Raw genomic sequence first — 21,092 nt, forward strand, 5'->3', positions numbered from 1 at the left:
CCTCTTTCATGGAATGGAATATACAATGAAAAACAGCTATTTATTATAGATAAAAATGTATAAAAAAATGTAACAATAGTAAGCCCAAACCATCAGGTAGTAATATTATGCAGATTTCTATTGCCCTGCAGAAGATGGACCATTAAGGGCAATTTGATAGTTTATAGAATGGAGGGGATACTGCAGAACAATATGTGAAGCGACACTCTTCAACGCGTTTTAGCGCACTGCAACGCCTTTTTCAAGATGAGTGTCCTTTCAGGAAATATCAGAAGTGACTAGTGATGTGGTTGTCAGCCTCAGTTGACAACCGGAGGACATGGGACATTCCTGTAATGGAATTATTGTTTACTTGTTGGAACAATCCAGAGCACAAGTGAGGTTGATATAAGGTGGTGACTTATTATTAACCACTGGAGCACAGCACCATAGGGCTTGTACATTTTTGTTTGTATTAAAATCCTGGCACTAAAATTCTGACCGGGTATAAATCCCGGTAACCATAATCCTGACACAGATTATATGCCGACAAGCAACATACCAACAGTCAGAATACCGACAGGGACATAAACTAGAAATGGGCAACATCACGAAATCAAAATACAGACAGGTCACTATACCGACATGGACAAAATACCGACAGGCTACTATACCGACATGGACAAAATATCGACAGGTCACTATACCGACATGGACAAAACATTGACAGGTCACTATACCGACATGGACAAAATACAGACAGCTTACTATACCGACATGGACAAAATACAGAGGATCACTATACCAACATGGACAAAAACACTGACAGGCCACTAGACCGACATGGACAAAATACCGACAGGTCACTATACCAACATGGACAAAACATCGACAGGTCACTATACCATCATGGCAAAAATACGGACAGCTTACTATACTGACATGGACAAAATACAGAAGGTCACTATACCGACATAAACAGAATATCGACAGCTCACTATACCGGCATAGACAAAATCCCGTCATGTTCAAAATCCTGGTACGCACAAAATCAAAGTCAGTTGTGCAAAAAAAGAAAAAAAATACATACAGATACAGCGGGTAAAATAAGTATTGAACATATCAACATTTTTCTCAGTAAATATATTTCTAATGGGGCTATTGTAATGAAATTTTCACCAAATGTCAGCAACAAAGAAAAAAAATACCTACAGATGTTTCCTCAAAAACCCATATTCACAGTAATTGATACTATCTTCCATCTGCTAAAAATGTGTAAAACCACAGTAATTAACGCTATCTGCTAAAATATGGGTTTATGAGGGCATACAGTGGGTAAAATAAGTATTGGACACATCAACATTTTTCTCAGCAAATATATTTGTAATGGGGCTATTGTAATGACATTTTCACCAAATGTCAGCAACAACCCATTCAATCCACACATGCAAAGAAATCAAACCATAGATGTTCATAAATTAAGTTATGTATAATAATTTGAAATGACACAGGGAAAAAGTATTGAACACATGAAGAAAGGGAGGTGCAAAAAGGCATGGAAAGCCAAGACACCAGCTGAAATCCCTCAGTAATTAGAAAGCAATCCTGCCCCTTGTCAGTGAAAATTAATATACGGTAAGCTGGTTCTGTCCCAACTTATGGCCTATAAAAAGGTGTCTCATTACCAAGGTGTCACACAAGAAACATCTCATGATGGGTAAAAGCAAAACAGCTGTCTCAAGACCTTCGCAAACCTTATTGTTGCAAAACATGCTGATGGCATTGGTTACAGAAGGATATCTAAACGTCTGAGTGTTCCAGTGAGCACTGTTGGGGCCATAATACGGAAGCGGAAAGAACATAATTTCACTATAAACAGGCTACGACCAGGTGCTCCTCACAGGATTTCTGACAGATGTTGATCGACAGCTCGCCCCATTTTGCAGGCGTGGCGGGGGGGGTGGCTTCACAAACGGAGGCATTCCCATGCGAACGCCTGCCGTTTGTGGGCGGCCTCACTGACATCATCAGTGATGTCAGTGAGAGAGCTTTCCGGCTCTATTTGAGCCAGAAGCTCTCTGGGGTTTGCGGCCATGAGACCCTACCACAAGGGTCTCGTCGCAAGCCCGATGGTCGCAATGGTCTTGACCATCGCGACCATCATCAAGGCCGCTCGCAATAGCTGTGGGTGGTAACCCACAGCTATGCGAGCGGCCAAGAGGCTGCAACTAAAAAAACCTGCGCCCGCCCTGATTCAGAGCGAGCGCTCGCTTTTTGCGATCGCCTCTGAATCAGGCCCAGAGTTCATAGAAGAAGCCCACGGGACCTTCAAGATTTGAAGTTTGTTTGTTTTGAGGAATGGGACAAAATCACTCCTGAGCAATGAATGTTTCTCCATACAGGAGGCGTCTTGAAGTTGTCATTACAAACAAAGGCTTTTGTACAAAGTATTAAATACATTTCAGTAACCGTGTTCAATACTTTTTCCCTGCGTCATTTCACATTACACATAACTTAATTTACGGACATCTATGGTTTGATTTCTTTGCATGTGTGGATTGTATGGGTTGTTGCTGACATTGATGAAACTTTAATTACAACAGCCCCATTACAAATATATTTACCGAGAAAAACGTTGGTATGTTCAATACGTATATTACCCGCTGTATGTCCTCATAAACCCATATTTTAGCGTTAATTACTGTGGTTTTACACATTTTTAGCAGATGGCAAATAGTATCAGTTACTGTGAATATGGGTTTATGAGGAAACATCTGTAGGTATTTTTTTTGTTGTTGTTGCACAATTGCCTCCCATGTGGAGTGTAAATACATTGTCAGGATTTTGAAGGTGTTGGGATTTTTATATGCCAGGATTTCCATGTGTCGGTATTGTGGTTGTCGGTATTCTGTCCATGACGATACTTTGGGTGTCGGGATTTTGACGACATCCCCTCTTGACTATGTGTGTATGCTTCTATACATTGAGTTAGTGCCAAATGATTGGCTGATTAGATATTTGCATAAACGAGCAGGTCACCCTAATAAAGAGCGCAGAGTATAATAAAAACAACTGAGACACAGTTTAAACTTTTACTGTTTTTTTTTTTTTGCAAGTTGTTTATAAATAACATCTGCCCATTGAGTACCATAGGCTGTAGCGGGAATTGGTATGAAATACAGATGGCTGAATAGCCGCCGGTTCTCATACCGACCCCAGAAGCCCGAATGGAGGATATCTCTACAGCGGCTCGTAAGTATGCTAACCCTCCCCTGTCCCCCATTAACCCTAACCCTCCCTTGGTGGTGCCTATCCCTAAAACTCCCGGGGTGGTGCCCAACCCTAAGTCCCCCCGGGGGTGCCTAAACCTAACCCTTCTGGGAGGGGTGTCTAACTCTAATCTCCCCCCAGGGGTGCCTAACCCTAAACCCCCCTTCCCCTAGCCTATCCCTCCCCGTGGGGTGCAAAACCCTATGCCCCCCCCCTGGCGGTACCTAAACCCCCCCACCCCGTGGCTACTACTTAACTATCCTCGGCTTACCGCGTTCAGGATGCCAGCCGTTGGGATTTCGGCGGAGATGTCAGGATTTCGACACCTAATTTTAGTCCCGGGTCGGCCTTCTTCCCAACGGGATTCCGACGGCCGGCATCCAGACGGCTGTATATTAACCGCATCCCCTGTAGTGCTATTGTTTGTTTTTGGTTTTGTTTCTTATATTAACCTAAATAAGGAAACATGGGTGATACTGCCATATAACAGAGGCTGCTGTGTATTTTATGGTCTTTAAATTGATTTATGGCAAAAATAATGCCCAGAGACAAAAAAATAAGGTAAACAGCCCAGTATCTGCTCAGCTAGCATATCATTGTTAGGGCTCTATGTACTAAAACTACCAGCCAATCAGAGCCTAACTGCCATGTAACAGGCTGTGTTTGAAAAATTTTTAGGAGCTGTTTAGTTGGTACTTTATCGCCGTCCACTGTATCTCTCTCCAAAGCTTATTACATAGACCCCTTAGTGTTATAAATAGAAGCTTTAAGAGAAATATCCCTTGCCGCCATTTCATATACTGTACATTGTTGGTTTACCATGCTCACATTATTTGGGTGGGTTCCCTGGTGGTGATTGATTGTCTAATCACCTTCCCCTGCGCACTTAACAGGCCAGATTTACCAAACATGTTATCAATAATGGAGCATACACACAGTCAGATGTGTCAGATGAACGATTTGATGAACGATATGACCAACGATTTGAACGATTTGAACTATGAACGATTTTTGACTGCATTAAAATGACTGAAATCGTCCAAAACTGACTGCAAACACATCAGATGTCAGATATCGTTATCTGACCATCGGGAACGCGCATCGTTCATCGTTCAAACATGTCAGATATGTCAGATTTTCCTTCAGATATGAACGATTGAACGATTTTTAAAATCGTTATCGTTCAGATCTGAAGAAAAATCTGACCGTGTGTATGCACCATTAGTATTGATAGGAAGTTGTACAGACATAGCAGGGTGGATAATATTCATAGATCTAAATACTTATCCTCTCTAGCTATTGTGCTACAGCCATATGAGTGAATGGAGTTTATTCTGGTACCTCATCTTCCATATGTTTTACTGGCACTCCTGAATATATTACAGGCTTTGTGGCTGTCTTAAGAGCTGCATATTAAAATAAGTTATTGTGTTTTAGCAATTGCATTAGAAAGAAAGGAAGGTCAGAATGTCACTGGGTGTGTGGCTCCAGCAGGATCCTGATAATATAATCCTGACACATACAGTAAACGTTAGCTTGGTGGTCACAGTCAGGAGGTTGCTTGAGTACAGAAAGTTCTGTGGGAGCCGAGGAAAGTTAAGGTGTTACGGGAATTGATAAAAATAAGTTTGTATATCCTGGTAAGTAATGTGTCCATGTCACCTGACCTGCCTAACCGCTATTGTGCTGCGCAAAACCTATGAATACAGCCTTCCAATCAGTTTACTTTAAGCAGTGTTTGCATTCAATCCGATTTAATATTTAGGAACATTACCTTTTGCCTAATCTTATCACGTTGCTTTGTTTAAATCCAAGTCTTTTCTATAATTGCTTGGTCATAAATTAACTTCTACTCATGATGCAAACGCAGTCATCTTGGCAAAAACTTTGTTTATTGAAATGGTTTATTGTGCAATCAGTGACTACTGTACTGTATGAAGCAACCATGTATTTACTAATCCAGAGGAAAAATGCAGTACTGGCGCCACCCTGTGTTCAGATTGTAGTATTGCCAGTGATTTTGTATTTTATCATATGTCTATTATGTTTCTGTGTTCCAAAAATGTAGACTACACGGTTACCTTTTATTTGCAGAAATAATTTTCATTGCGATAAGATCAAAGTAATGCAGGGACTTCCATTTTACACATATGTACATTATTATTATTATTAATAATCAATGTTTTCATTTATTCATAGCTACAGTTCTTATTCTTTTGGACAAGTTGACGTAATGTCTCTGTTCTGTTCTGTTTGTGTTTTGCAAAAATTAAAATGTCCTTTGTATGTTTCTGAAACTTGCTAAAAATGACTTTTATACATTGGTTACTGTGATCAACTCTACATTTTTCCTTTAACCCTGTTATAATAAATTCACCTTTTTTGTCTGTTTAGGGGAGATTGGTGTTATCGAGCCTTCTAAAGAGGTCAGGTGGAGACATTGCCCATAGGAATCAAGCAGAATGTAACTATCATTTTATAGAGTGCATTAGATCCGAGGTTCCCAAATTTGGTCTTCAAGGCACCCTAATGGTTTTAAGGATTTTCATAGTTGAACACAGATCGTTAAATCAAAAGACTGAGGTACTAATTATGCCCAATCATGGTTATCCTTAATACCTGGACCATTAGGGTGCCTTGAGGACCTAGTTTGGGAACCTCTGCACTAGATTAATGATAGCTAGAAGCTGATTGGTTGCCTTCTGGAACGTCAGGGAAGGCTCTTCCTAATCATTAACATACGCTGAAAATGTTCTATCACACTCCATAGTGGTGCGCAGGGCAATTAGCGATATTGGGCAACCATATAGTACCATGTATAGTAACATTGCTGCGGGGCGCCTGTCTTTATCTGAGTATATTGCTATACAGTTAAACCCAGCCTGTGTTATTTATCTCATGCTCTTCAGGGCTTAGATGGGGACCTATACGAGCGGTTGAGAGATTACCTATCACTGATCAGTAAGACCGAACTTAATACCTGTAAGTCAACACAAGAACGCTTTGCGGACAACCTGGAGGCTTCGCTTCAGGTAACGACGGGATTTAGTTTGGAATTTGATCTGTTTAACTTTTTCTTTTGAATTGTGCTGTATTGTATCCCTATTGTTTCTAGATAAAGCAGGGTGAGAACTCCTGACATCACCAAATACATTCATCAGAAAGTGATAAATGGCAGCAGGCTCTTGTGTATTAATGCCTGACATCATTCATTTGTTCCCCCGTAGTATGGGCCTGAGTCAGAGCCGTTCGCTAGCAAGCGATCGCTCGGAGCGAGCGATGTTTTGCAAAGTGCATATGCATCGCAGTGCGCAAACTAGTACGAGCGATCGGAAAGCAATTGCTCGGCCAGCAGAGACAGCCCAGCTGAATGAGTGACAGGTCAAGCCATTTGCGGGTGGTAATAGGGGCAGGCCACTGGAAATGGGAGAGTGGAGGTGTGAACGCAGGCGTGCCTGAGCATCTTAACGCCGTTTCAGAGGCGTGCATAATTAACAGGCAGCGTCATAGTACACGTCACCTGGTTGAATTATACACTGAAGTGCTCGCAGTGCTTGTGGTAGGGTACAGTCAACCGCAAATGCTGCGGTCAGTTCCGATGGAACCCGATGTACCGATGGTTGCACACACTTCCTGGAGATGATGTACGCTAGTGGGCGGCTAATGACCGGCTGGTGGGCGTCTGCATACACAAAGTGATCGCACGCCAAGACATAGTGGGCGTGCTTATGCCTTGCCGTGCGATCGCCTGCCTTGCCGTCCCTTAGCTGAATTTGCATACGCTGGGAGCGAGCGTCCGCATCTAGCGACCGGGTCTGAATCAGGCCCTATGTACTAAACCTCCATGCTGGGCAAAGTGATACTGTTATCCACATCTGCATAGTGCTGCTTGTAATGTAGGTAATGCACTAATACAAAGACTGACATATACTGTACATTTATTAACTGCATTTCCAGAAGCGACTGCTCCAGCAACACATACACACACACACTGAACGGATTGGGCACATTGGTACATAGCTCTTACTATATGGTGACACCTCTTTCTTGCTCCCAGGTTTCCCGGCAGCAGAATCTACAGCTTTTCCTGAAAGATTCCAATCTTTTCTCTTCTACACCTGCCCAGCAATTCCAGCCGGCAGGGACAGACAAGGTACGTGACCTGGGAAACTCTCTGTGATGAAAGTGGTTAGATGGGAAGAGTCTATAGAGATGTCCCAATGTTAAGATTTACACGAAATTTATCTATTGCACAATTTCCCTCTGCCATGCAGAGACAGGATCCCCCCTCTCCTTATGTCTGTGTCATTGTCTCTGACAAATAATTGAGTTACAGGCCAGGAGGATGTGGTCAATGGGACTGCATAAGAATATTCAGAGTGACTATCGCGTTACCCCTGCATAAGAATATATTTAGGTGGTTAGCGCTTTACCTTTATCTGCGAGTAGCCAGACTAGAAACAGCAACATGGGAAACCACACAATGAAAGGTCCTGTGTACTCTGTGATTAATATTCCTGAGAGAGACATGGTGATAACTCTTGATAGCATATCACAGAGATACACCTGAGCCTGATAATCTGTGGTTTCCAGTTTAGTTTATTTATAATCCACAATATGACCAGCGCTCTAACTAACTTCAGTACACAATTGCTGGGGTGCTTTAGGATCTCGGTGGTCCCGCATTAGATTACCACTGCAATAGCTCAAGGCAGTTAAGAGTTCACTCACCAGGCTTGAAAATTCAAACGATAGATTCAGTGGCGGCTCTGGGGGTGGGGCTAGAGTGCAGTCCAAAATTCAAATAGGGGAGCCACACCAACTGCCAGTGAGTCCCAGCCAGTGATGTTTGGGGTGGCAGTTGGTGTGGGTCCCCTATTTGAATTTTGGACTGGGCTGCAGCCCCACTTCTGGAGCCACCACTAGATAGATGCATTTATTAGCTTCTAACAGCATATTCATAGGTATAGTCGATGTCGCGGTCTACTGTGAGACCTTTAATAAGACAAGTCAATAATCCATCTGAGAAAATATTTGCCAAAGCAAAGTACAACCAGTACGCTTCATGTCCTGGAGATAGTTTGACACATGACATTAATATTGGACCTTTTAATATGTCACGCCAATATACCTGGAAATGGCTTCCAGCACTTGAGGAAGACATTGGTTGGCGTACCAGTCCCCAGTGACAGTGCACTGCTGCACTAGTGGTACGGTAGCTACATGACCAGTCTTGGCCACAAAAACAGCCACCATCTGCTTGGCCATGATCCGCTCATGTCAGAACTTCTGTGGTGGCGCACCTCCCAACTCTGGTCCACTAGGCTGAATGTTGTTCGGTCTCGGGGTCAAAACTGTAGATCCAGGATTCATCGCCACAGACAGAGTTTGAGCTACCGCCATCAAACCTCCTGCGCCAAAAATTCTGCAAACCACTTAAACACACTGAAAGAAGATCTTAACCCCTTTAGCAAGTGCTAAAGGTTATGTCTCATTGTGAAATGGGGCCAGATGGGCTCCACATGAAAAAAAAACACACAGGCACCCACACGAAAAAAAGACACACAATATACACTCACAGGAAAAAAAACACATGTAGGCACCCACATGAAATATTACTCACCAGTTGCACAATCTTATCCACATTACACTGCACATAGTGCCCCTGATTCACTTTACACCATATAGTAGTGTCCCTTATTCATGTTATGACACACAGTAGTGCCCCTTTTACACAATGCCCACAGTAGTGCCCCTTACACACAATGCCCACAGTAGTAGTGCCCAATACAAATAATGCCCACAGTACTAGTGGTAGTGCCCCTTTATGCAGAGCACACAGTAGTGGTGCCCTTTATGCAGTGCCCCCAGTAGTAATGCTCCCTGTAGTAGTAGTAGTAGTACCCCCTGTAAGTAGTGCCCCAGCAGTATTGCCCCCTGTAGTAGTAGTAGTAGTGCCCCCTGTAGTAGTGCCCCAGCAATAATGCCCCCTGTAGTAGTGCTCCCTGTAGTAGTGCCCCAGCAGTAATGCCCCCTGTAGTAGTAGTAGTAGTAGTAGTGCCTCCTGTAGCAATGCCTCCTGTAGCAATGCCCCTTGTAGTAGTGCTCCCTGTAGTGAAGCCGCTTACACGAAAAAAAAAATCCACAATACTTACCTTAAGTCCCGCTCTCACGTTTGTCTGGCTGGCTGCTCCTCGGAACTATGGGAGAGACGTCATGGCGTCTCTCCCATTTTGCACTGCACATTACGAGAGCCGGAAGCTGGAGCTCGGGTGTGAGCTCCAGCTTCCTGCTGGCACTGCGGGGAGGTGGCCGGGTGCCCGCTGGTAACAAAATCTCAGCGGGGGGCCCAGTGAATGGAGCCTCCCTTCAGCGCCAGGGTTAGGTGGGCCGGAGGAGGCGGAACTGGTTCCGATTCCCGTTCCGGCACACTTTAACCCCTAGTGGGTGTGGGGGCCCCGGGACAACTGCCCCTGTCGCCCCCCCCCCACGATAATCCGACCCTGACCAGACAGTCAGATTGAGTCTACCTATGCACTGCACATCCAGAGACTTATTGCACACTCCTCGTACACACCAGACTTCAGTGGACTATATATTATGCCAGTGTTTCCCAAACTTAATCCTCAGGGAGCACTAACAGTGCATGTTTTCTATATCTCGTCACAGAATCACAAGTGAAATAATTACCGCCACATGTGGAACTTTTAAAATGTGTCAGCCAGTAACCATGCACTGTTAAGGCCCCCATACATCAGGCGTCCGATCTTGTGGTCCTGCGTTTGGATTGGAAACTGCGATCCGCCGGTCGGAAATGCCAACCAGCTGCCATCGATGTTCCACGATCTGTTGCAGTATCTGTGAAATTCTACATTTTAAATTTGACCGATGTGCCAATCATGATAATTTTTTGATGGTGATCGGCATATCTGTGAAATCCAAAATGTAGAATTTCACAGATACTGCGATGCCGGGTTGCAGGATGGCAGGAACGCAGCGATTTGTCACTGATGTATGGGGGCCCTTAGTGCTCCCTGAGGAATGAGTTTTGGAAACACTGTATTATGCTGTTAGTTTCTTATAAGCAGTGGGGCACAGGTGTGTAAGCAGGTCAGTTAAGAGCTGCAGTACTCTGGACCTGATTTATTACGGATGGCAACTGAGAATGCAATAGTGATTACGCACGCAGTTCAACTGCGATAGTATGCCAATCCATTGCGATCACTATGCTGTTGCAGCAATACATAGCGACGCCCACCGTACCTTACACACATCCATAATGTTTAGCAAGACTGCAAAACCATCGGTAACATGGAGTACCATCGCAGCCTCACGCACACTTGCACAAGGTCATACCTTACTCAGGAATTGCTAACTTCATCACACGCTATGAGACCTTAGGCTGCGTACGGCATCACAGTGGCTAATTTATGCACGCCCATGCAATGGCATTGAAACGCTCTGGGACGCCTGCATTTTGCTGACCACCCCCAGTCACCATCCACACATGGTGCTTCCTGTCAATCACTCTGCGGTGTCACTGTGATTGGGACTGCCATGCATACGCATATCACAACAATCGGTCTATTTTGTGCGTAATCTCAGTTGCGATCATTAATATACTGACCTCTGGGCCTGATTCAGACCTGCTCGCGAGCGCTGTGAGCTCGCAAGCGGGTCGATGGTGCCCTAGTGCGCATGCGCACGACGGAGGGAGCTCCGTCGTGCGCATGCGCGAGACCCGCATAGCGACGGCTTGGCCGTCGCTATGGGTCTCGCACCAAAGGGGGCGTGCTGTCGATGGTGAGTGACAGCACGCCCCCTTTGGTGGGCGTGCCGGGGGCGTTGCTGCCCAGACGGAGGCGTTCCCATGGGAACGCCTACCGTCTGGGTCCGGCCCCGCTGACATCACTAGTGATGTCAGTGGGAGTGCTTTTGGCTCTGATAGAGCCAAAAGCACTCCTGGGCTTGCGGCAGCGAGACCCTACCGCAGGGTCTCGTCGCAAGCCCAATGGTCGCGATGGTCTTGACCACCGCGACCATCTTTTTGGCTACTCGCATATGCTGTGGGTGGTCACCCACAGCTATGCGAGTGGCCAGGGGGCCGCTCCAATATTAGGTAGGAGGGCCCTGATTCAGAGCAGGCGCTCGTTCAGAGCGTCCGGCTCTGAATCAGGCCCTCTGTACGGGTTACTTCAGTGGTGAGGATAGCTGTATAGACTGAATGATGACTGAATTGGATGTGAAAGGTCCAATGTAGTCTATAAAGTTTAAAAAGATATATAATTTTATTTATGTATTTTTAGATAACAGAATTGGAAACCCTTGTTAGAGGTCCAAATTCAGAGAATGTCCTGGATAAAGAGGCACGACGGTGGACAAGCAGAGCTGCAAGAGATTATAAACTGAAGACTCATGGAGAAAGGGTTAGTGTGGGGGGAAACAGCTACTCTATGCACTCTGATCTTAAGAGACTGAGGGGTATATTTACTAAAGAGCGGGATTTTAGAAGTGGAGATGTTGCCCATAGCAACCAATCAGTTACTACTTAACATTTATCTAGCACCTAGAATCTGATTGGTTGCTTTGGGCAACATCTCCACTTCTAAAAACCTGCACTTTAGTAAATATACTCCTCAGTCTATTTCTTTTCTCATTGTGTTTTGCACAAATGAAAATAGGTAGCAGACATGTTTAGCATTTTTTCCCCCAGCTGGTGTCAAGGTGCCCACATACACATGTAGCGATCTGCACACGATCCCACGATGTGTGCGATTTCCCCTGAACTCTCCCCCGACAGCTCCCCGGCTGTCCTACTCATGATTTGGAGTAAAAAATGTCCATACTGACTTAAGATCTATGGTGCAGCCAGTGCATTGTGTCCCAGATTGGCAAATCTGCCCTACAGCACGGCAGATCTGAAGATGCGATGTACGACGAGCAGGGACGCGCATTGGACACTCACGATTTGGCCATATTTTACACGATTTGTCGTCACGATTCGTTGAAATCGGCCAAATTGGGTAAAATATCGCTATGTGTATGGGCAGCTTCAGCCTGAGGATGCCACGTGATTGGTCATGAATCAGCGAATAGAGTAAGGTACCCTATGCAGTGCACACACGGAGCCGATTCAGAGCCGCATGCGAGTCGGCTGCAATTACACTTGCACTGGGTGCATAGAACTAAATGCGTCAGTATGCTGGGTTGTACGCATCTATGCGACTGCACCCGCTCTATCCATCCACTCATCACCATTATCAGCTGAAACTTGCTGCAGCCCCATCCTCTGTGCTAGAGATCCTTCTCTGTATACATGTGTGTGCACATACACCTGTCCTCATTTCGCACCATGGTCTTTGGGAATTAGCCGTGCCAAGTGCCCCGCCAGAGACTTTCTCACAATACAGTATGTGTCTTATTCGAACCCCGAAAGCTAAAAAAGTACAATGCATGGGTCTGTGTGAGACTTACCTGCTAATGTGGGTATAAAGGCAAAAGACAGAGGGCCAATACGAGTGACCTGCGCCATGCATTGCGTGACGTATAGTATGTTTAATCTGTGATGTCATACCAATTCCATTGCACCAATAATACTAATCCTAAGTAACTAGGACACTATAAGCAAATGTGTATGCGGCTATGATGCAAATAAGACGCAAAAACACGTCTGTATCCACAATTCAGCATAGTTTGTAAATCCGCCTACATGCCCGCGACAAGTCTTCAGTAAACAGTGTACTGCAAATGCCCCTTTACCTCCCAGTTACGCCCATTTAGCTGCAAGTGGATTTGCAACTAAGATGCATACGACTCCAAAGCCACCCATAGATACATGCACTCTGTTACGGACACTGGGTCTGATTCAGAGCCAGACGCTCTGACAGAGCGCTCGCTCTGAACCAGGGCGTCTTTTTTTGGGGGGGGGGCGTCTTTTATTTTCTTTTATGGAGCGGCCTCCTGGCCGCTCGCATTGCTGTGGGTTGCCACCCACAGCTAATGCGAGCGGCCAGGATGATGGTGCGATGGTCAAGACCATCGCGACCATCAGGCTTGCGACGAAACCCTTGTGGTAGGGTCTCATGGCCGCAAGCCCCAGAGAGCTTTCGGCTCAAACAGAGCCGAAAGCTCTACCACTGACATCACTTGTGATGTCAGTGGGGCCGCCCACAAACGTTAGGCGTTCTCATGGGAACGCCTCCGTCTGGGCAGTCACCCCCCCCAGCCCACCCACCAAAGGGGGCGTGCTGTCACTCAACCGACAGCACGCCCCCTTTGTTGCGAGACCCGGAGCGACGGATTGCCCGTCGCTATCCGAGTCTCACGCATGCGCACGACGGAGCCAGCTCCGTCGTACACATGCGCTCTGGGCCACCATCTACCCGGTTGCGAGCGCTCAGAGCTTGCGACCGTCTGAATCAGGCCCACTGTGCCTGATTCAGAGCCGGACGCTCTTTGAGAGCGCTCACTCTGAATCAGGGCGTCCCTGTTTTTTTTTAAAGATGGCCTCCCGGCCGCTCGCATGGCTGTGGGTGACCACAGCTTTAGCGAGCGGCCAGGTGATGGTCGCGATAGGCTTGCAGGGGCTTGCGACGAGACCCTTGTGGTAGGGTCTCATTCCCACAAGCCCCAGTGAGCTTTCGGCTCTAATAGAGCCGGAAGCTCACCACTGACATCACTCGGAAACGCCTCCGTTTGGCCAGCCACCCCCCCTGCCCGCCTCCAAAACAGGGCAAGCTGTCAATCACAATAGACAGCTGCGCCGCTTTGGTGCGAGACCCGTAGCGACGGAGCGCCCATCGCTGGCCGGGTCTCACGCATGCCCACGCCGGAGCCGGCTCCGGCGCACGCATGCGCAGTGGTGGACCATCGACCCGCTTGCGAGCGCTGTGTGCTAGCTATCGGATCTGAATCAGGCACACTGAGCGCTAAAACACCGCTAGCTCCGTCTGCAAAGCCCTGAACCTGCTCTACCTAGGACAGGTAGAGGCCAGCGTTGCTGAAGGTTTCCTTCCTCTACATGCAGTCTGACAGGATGTTACATGGCGAATGGGCTGCTTTTGTTATGAAACAGGTCACTTTAATGTACTATATGCAATGAGATCTGAGAGTGCAAACATGACTGGAATGCTGACGCTGGGAAGTAAATAGGAGCAGAAATGATTTTTTGCATAACCATCTACCATTAACCACTTGGTGCAATTTAAGATCGGCAATCACACAATAAGAGCAGTAATGATAATACAGATATTAGTTTATACTCACCTGGGAACTTCTGGGTGGGTCCTACAGTAACTATTGTTGGACTAAGCAGTAATATTAGAACGAGTGTATACAGTTACTATTATGATTTTTGAGCGCGGTCATTTTCTTTGTCTTGCCTGATGTAATCTCGTACAGAGTATTTACCTTGGCTTTATTGGGTATCTGATGTGTTTTCAGGGCAGGTATTGATTTCCTCCAGATTGTCTTCACCACCCATTAATGTGTCTGAGGCTTTCTGACCTTGCACACAATGTCGCTTGAGATCATATATCCAAGGGCACAGGAGAGTAACTCCACGTGGGATGAGCAGGTGCCAAAGCTGCTGTTCTAGACTAAATACGCGTATAAATATAGCACAGGACACATCAATATTTCAGTCCAGGTACAAAAAGTGCCCCCAGCTTACTAGCACGGTGTTAGTTATAAGTGGAAACACAGAAGCATTTACTGGATATATTTATTGTATTTAACACTGACTTGGTTCCAGGTGATTACGTGTTTTCTGGATTGTAGGCATTCATTTGTGTGTTCATACATACCACAAGATTCTACGGTGCAGATGCATTGAAACGTGTTAAATGTATGTGCATTCCATGTACCAAATGGATTCTTCTCACCATGTATCACGTTTTTATCTGTCCTCATACGTGATTGCCACTTACATCACATATACACATTGGGCTAAATCATTGTGCAGTGCTGCACTTGGGGAAAAAGATAAAATGAAAAACATATAAAATTTTTTTCCTATTTGCAAATCACAAAAAATATTTGTAGTTCTAGCAGAATCTTGTACACATATAAAACATAATGGGGGAAAAAAAGAATTTAGGTGGTAATTCGGCTTGGGACGGAATTGCAAAGCTGCACGCAAGCAGCATTGCAGTTCAGACCTTGTAAATATGCAAATGTCTGACACCCCCTGCTGCATTTGCGTTCCCAGCACTGCAACCCAGGTTGCAGGCTGGGATAACCATCGGTCGCGATGGTGGACGGCGTCGGGCTGCCAGCCAGCTGAGTAAAGCTGCCTAGACACTGTACAATTATTGGGTCGATTTGCGAATAATCGGGCCTGATTTATTGTATAGTGTGTATGAACGATCGTTTCAGCGTTTCACCAATAAAGCGGTTAGAAAACATCCACAAACACATTCCTGTCGGTCGAGAACGAAAATCTCGGCCAGATTCCCGATATGGAGCAGTGTGTGTGCATTCTCAATAACCTGCCCATATTCCCTGTGTTCTCCTGTCACTATGTCACTCTCCTTTTGGGCGGACATATGCAAAATCAGTGTGGTGTGGTGAAAATCTGTAGCTTCTCAGAAAAAAAATGCACAATGTGTAACACAGATATTGGGGCTGGCAATTTGCTGAAAAATTGCCCCGTTCCTCGTTCCGATCAAAAAAATCTGACAGTGTGTAGCTAGCTTTAGCCTCGGTTTACTCATGCTAGCCGGCTTGTGAGGCCCGGTAACTGCATCCATGGACGTAGCCCCTGACCTTGCCAATCCCGGAAAATGGGGCGGACATTCCGGGACATGCCAACCCTGCACTGCCCCTTACATGCCTCTGCCTATCAATCAGGCAGAGGCATAGAAGGGGCTGCATGCGATAATGCATGACCCGTTCTGTACGTTCGCAGAATGGGTTCTGTGCACGCGCAGATTCCCGATAATCGCGAATCTGCATTCAGCATTGCACATGCGTGCAATGCTGAATTAGCCCTTAAACAGAAGAAGCAGCTAGAGTTGCCTGTATGGTAGCTTTAGGTGATTTCAGGTATGTACATTCTCTGTTACACTTAATAGTTAAGTAGACCTACAGTAGTAGCCACCTTTCTCTTCTGTTCTTCTAAACAATGGTCCAATAAATACTGCGTTCAGGTCCTGTGTAGTAGCACGTACCTATTAGTCAATGATTTCTCCTCTGTGGCGGAGGGTTGTTAAGCTCAGGCAAAACATACAAAAAAGAAAAAAACAGCATATGGGAAAAAAAAAAAATGATACACAAATGAAATAATAAATAAATAATGGAATGCATCATATTTTATTGTCATTTATTCAAGAGAAAAATATACAATTTCCAGGTGTAAATCTGTAGAATACAGTTTATACTACCTTAAGGTGCATACACACGTAAAGATTTTCTGTCCAACCATCCAACCAGTAGATTGGTTGGAATGAGAATTTGGTAAGGTATGAAAGCAAATGACAATCAGCAATTTGCGCCCAAACGCTGGAAAATGGACAAAAACTGTTGTTTGAACAAATTGTTTAGATCAAACATTTAATAAACTTGTCTGATGACCATTTTCATCTGTTTTCTGGCATTTAGGAGCAAATTGCTGATCATCAGTTACTCCCATACCTTACCAGATTTTCATTCCAATCAATCAACTAGTTTGATGGTTGGACAGAAAATCTTTACGTGTGTATGCAGCTTAAGTCTTCACTTACAGGTTGGTTAAATGTAATGTCCACGTGCATGGCAGTATCTAATGTTTAGGTAGGTAGTACGTATCAAAGTAACATCCACATGAATGGCAGGATCCAAAATGTCCCAGTAGAACATTGCCCAGAGCAACACACTTCCTCGGCCGGCTTGCCTTCTTCCCATGGTGCATCCTGGTGCCATCTCTTCCCCAGGTAAACGACGCACTCGCACCCGGCCGTCCACATAATTTAAAAGAAATTCTGATTCATCAGCCCAGGCCGCCTTCCATTGCTTCATGGTCCATTCCTGACACTCACATAGCCAATGTAGGCGCTTTTGGCTGTGGACAAGGGTCAGCATGGGCACTCTGACCTGTCTGCGGCTCTGCAGCCCCATACACAAGCTCTGATGCACTGTGTGTTCTGACACATTTCTATCATAGCCATGATTAACTTATAACTTTTTCATCAATTTGTGCTACAGTAGCTCTTCTGTGGGATAGGACCAGACAGACTAGCCTCATGCACGTCAATGAGCTTTTGGCACCCATGACCCTGTCACCGGTTCACCGGTTGTCTTTCCTTGGGCCAGTCTTGGTAGATACTAACCGCTGCATACCTGGAGCACCCCACAAGACCTGCTGCTTTAGAATTGCTCTGATCCAGTCGTCTACACATCACAATTTGGTCCTTGTCAAAGTTGCTCAGATCCTTACGCTTTCCCCTTTTCCCTGCTTCCAACGCATCAAGAACTGTGTTATCTTGCTGCCTAATCTATCCTATCTGTTGTCACACATCGGGGTCCCTATTACTGGGTCTGGCAGTGTCACATCATGGCCATCCGGGTCCCTCTTGGCCAAAGATGGCATCTCTGAGAACTAATCTTGCCAACCAGCATGGTGGTTGGCATGATCTCCAGATTCATTCCCCGCATTTGCTGAGCATGGGCGCCGCAATCTTGCTGACTGCACTGGCCAACCAGAGTCCAGCAGTATTGGTCACCTGCTCTTCTTAGCCTATCAGCACTCAGAGGGCCCTATTTATACCTGGACTTGCACTGTGATCATTGCCAGAACAACTTATCTTCCCTGAAGATCAGTCTCCTGGTTCCATTTGCACTCTGCTCCTGACTCAGTCACCTGTCTCTTGCGTTGCTATACACCTTTCAGACCTGGGCATCAATCTTCTGCATTGCTATACAGCAGTGGTTCTCAATCTAGGTCCTCAGGACCCCAAACTACATGTTTCCAGGTCTCTTCATAGAATCACAAATTAGCTCCACCTTTGGATCTTTTAAAATGTGTCAGTGAGTAATGAATACACCTATGCACCTGCCGGGTTACCTGGAAAACGTGACCTGTGTGGGGTCCTGAAGATTGAGTTTGAGAACCACTGCTATAGAGCAGTCATACTCAATCATCACCTGCAGTCTGCTCCCCTGTAGCTTGCTTTCATTGTGCATTGCTGCCAAGCAACTCCAAACATCACCTGCAGCCAGCTTTCGTTGTGCACACTACTCAGCTTCAAACTTCACCTGCAGCCAGCTTTCCTTGTGCACACTACTCAGCTTCAAACATCACCTGCAGCCAGCTTTCCTTGTGCACACTACTCAGCTTCAAACATCACCTGCAGCCAGCTTTCCTTGTGCACACTACTCAGCTTCAAACATCACCTGCGGTCTGCTTCAATTGTACAAAGCACTCAACTCTAATGCCATCTACAGTCTGCCTCCAATGTGCACAGTACCCAACTCCTATACCAGCAGTAGCAGCCTGCCTCCGCTGCAGTGTTACTCAGTCTGCTTCCTCTTCAGAATATCCAGATACCTGGCTCTGCTCAGTATTCTGCAAATTATATATATATATATATATATATATAAATACTTGCCACAGTGACCTGCATGAGGAGAAGCATCATCAGGCCTTCAAGCCTCATACATTCTCCTACTAGTGCAGCTTGGCCCCAGGGGCCCCGACCCAAATCACCCAGTGACATGACATCTGGGTGTATGTGTGTGTATATATGTACCTAAAACATGATGAGGTCATCCACAACAGATAACTAACATACTACTAATGTGCAGGTGCAATATCACACATCAGCCAATCAGATTCTGTTGTTTACCTAGTACAGGTTAGAAAATGTCTGGTTGCTATTGTGTACGGAACCTTTACAGCACCGTTATAACTGTCATTGCTATAGATACTGCAAAGGCTGGAAGCCAGGCAGAAGAATGCACCTGAAAAGGAGATCCCCAGTATGGACCTAAAAATAGAGGAAGTGAAGGAAAGTGTGCGGAAGGCTGAGGTATGTGCGCATACATAAGACTTTTCAGCCATTCATGTGACTTACAGTGCCTCTCTTCTGTATTGCAATTGCCATATAAAGTTATAGCTACACCAAACAGTCTGATATAGAATATAAGCAATTGCCATATACAACAGTGTATTTACCACCCCACAAACACTTAGGACCTGATTCAGACCCGCTCGTGAGCGTTGAACGCTCGCAAGTGGGTCGATGTTGGCCAAGTGCGCATGCGCACAAGGGAGCCGGCTCCGTCATGCGCATGCGCGAGACCCGCATAGCGACGGGCAAGCAGTCGCTATGGGTCTCGCTACAAAGGGGGCGTGCTGTCGATGTTGAGTGACAGCACGCCCCCTTTGGTGGGCGTGCCGGGGACGTTGCTGCCCAGACGGAGGCGAACGCCTACCGTCTGGGCCAGCCCCACTGACATCACAAGTGCTGTCAGTGGGAATGCTTTCGGCTCTGATAGAGCCAAAAGCACTCCAGGGCTTGCGGCAATGAGACCCTACCACAAGGGTCTCGTCGCAAGTCCGATGGTCACCCACAGCTATGCGAGCGGCCAGGAGGCCACTCTAAAAAAAGAGAGGGAGGGCACTGATTCAGGCCCTTAGTTCTTTTTGGTCTGTACTAAACTAAGCTTTTTCTGTTTTTACTTTTAAACCAAATGTCTATTTGCCGCAAACTCACACGTACTGTTAGAAGTACCCATGTAGATGCTGCAGTTTCTTTTGAAGCTGCGAAGCTGCAATCTGACAGAGCGCATAGTTACAGTCCTTTAGTGAAACCCTTTGGATATGGTTTGGTTCTCTAGAGACTGATTTACCTTTTGCTGCTCTATCGTGCTTTTATTTGTATGATTGCATTCTGTGTATTAGGTCAGCAAGGTAAAATCTGATGCCCGGGTGGAGTTGTTACGGCAGATTGGGGTGGATGTAGATACCTGGCTGTCTGGTGCCATGACACAAGCTGATGAAGAGCTGGAACAGGAGAGACGTCTGAGCGAAGCCCGGATGTCTAATGGAGATATTTCATCCACAGTAAGTTGTTCAGTTAGACAGACAGTTGCTGTCGGCGCTATCACTTGCCCTGCAAATCTGGATGTATCTAGCAATTATACGCATGTGGGTTTTAGTCATATTTTGATCAAAGTATATAAGCCTGCAGCCCCTCTCGTCACAGGAGCCCCAAATCTCTGCAAGTCACTACACTGGCATATATGCCCAACACACCATTACATTACAGATAAATGCACTCATCTCTCAGGTATAGAGGATAACATCCAGACAAGTGGATGTAGTTATTGTCCCAGCTGTCGGGATGCAGGGTTAGGCACTAGGGGGAGGGTTAGGGATAGACTGCAGGAGGGGAGGGTTAGGGTTAAGCTGTGGGAGGGAAGGGTTTGGGTTAAGCTGCGGGAAAGGTGGGTTAGGGGGAGGGTTAGTTTTAGGCTACTTACATTCAGTTAGTATTCTGACCGCTGGCATCCCGGCCGCCGGGCTCCCGTACCCAACCCCAAAGCCAAGAGCTGACTTGTCAGCTACACCAAACTAGGCCTTTTATAGCCTGGATTGAAAGCAGCCATGATGATCACACTAGGCAAAATTTGGAAATAAAAAACAGAAAAGAAATATGCCAGTGTTGGGTTTTAGCTGTATTGTACATGGTACCAGCTGCGGGGCAATATTAATGCCATGTATGCATACAAAACTGAAAGACAAATGTTGTTGACGCTATCACTAACTCCGCAACTCTGTGTGTACCTAGCAAATTATGGGGAGTTTCTTCATATTTTTAAGCTTCCATCCCATCGTTAAGGAACCCCAATCTCCGCAAGTCTGT

At 45.9% G+C, this 21,092-nt stretch overlaps 1 protein-coding gene across 1 annotated transcript in view; it reads left to right on the forward strand.

The window, feature by feature from the left end:
• FCHSD1 (FCH and double SH3 domains 1) overlaps nucleotides 1-21,092 on the forward strand; it is a 120,445-nt gene that overhangs the window by 68,014 nt on the left and 31,339 nt on the right. The window contains exons 9-13 of the mRNA XM_088447396.1: nucleotides 6,159-6,281; nucleotides 7,307-7,402; nucleotides 11,556-11,675; nucleotides 19,149-19,253; nucleotides 20,129-20,290. Of these exons, the coding sequence (XP_088303522.1) occupies nucleotides 6,159-6,281; nucleotides 7,307-7,402; nucleotides 11,556-11,675; nucleotides 19,149-19,253; nucleotides 20,129-20,290 (606 nt within the window). The remainder of the gene's footprint in view (nucleotides 1-6,158; nucleotides 6,282-7,306; nucleotides 7,403-11,555; nucleotides 11,676-19,148; nucleotides 19,254-20,128; nucleotides 20,291-21,092) is intronic.

Source organism: Taudactylus pleione, unplaced genomic scaffold (genome assembly GCF_031769625.1).
Source record: "Taudactylus pleione unplaced genomic scaffold, aTauple2 ptg000431l, whole genome shotgun sequence".
In the NCBI taxonomy this organism is placed as follows: domain Eukaryota; kingdom Metazoa; phylum Chordata; class Amphibia; order Anura; family Myobatrachidae; genus Taudactylus; species Taudactylus pleione.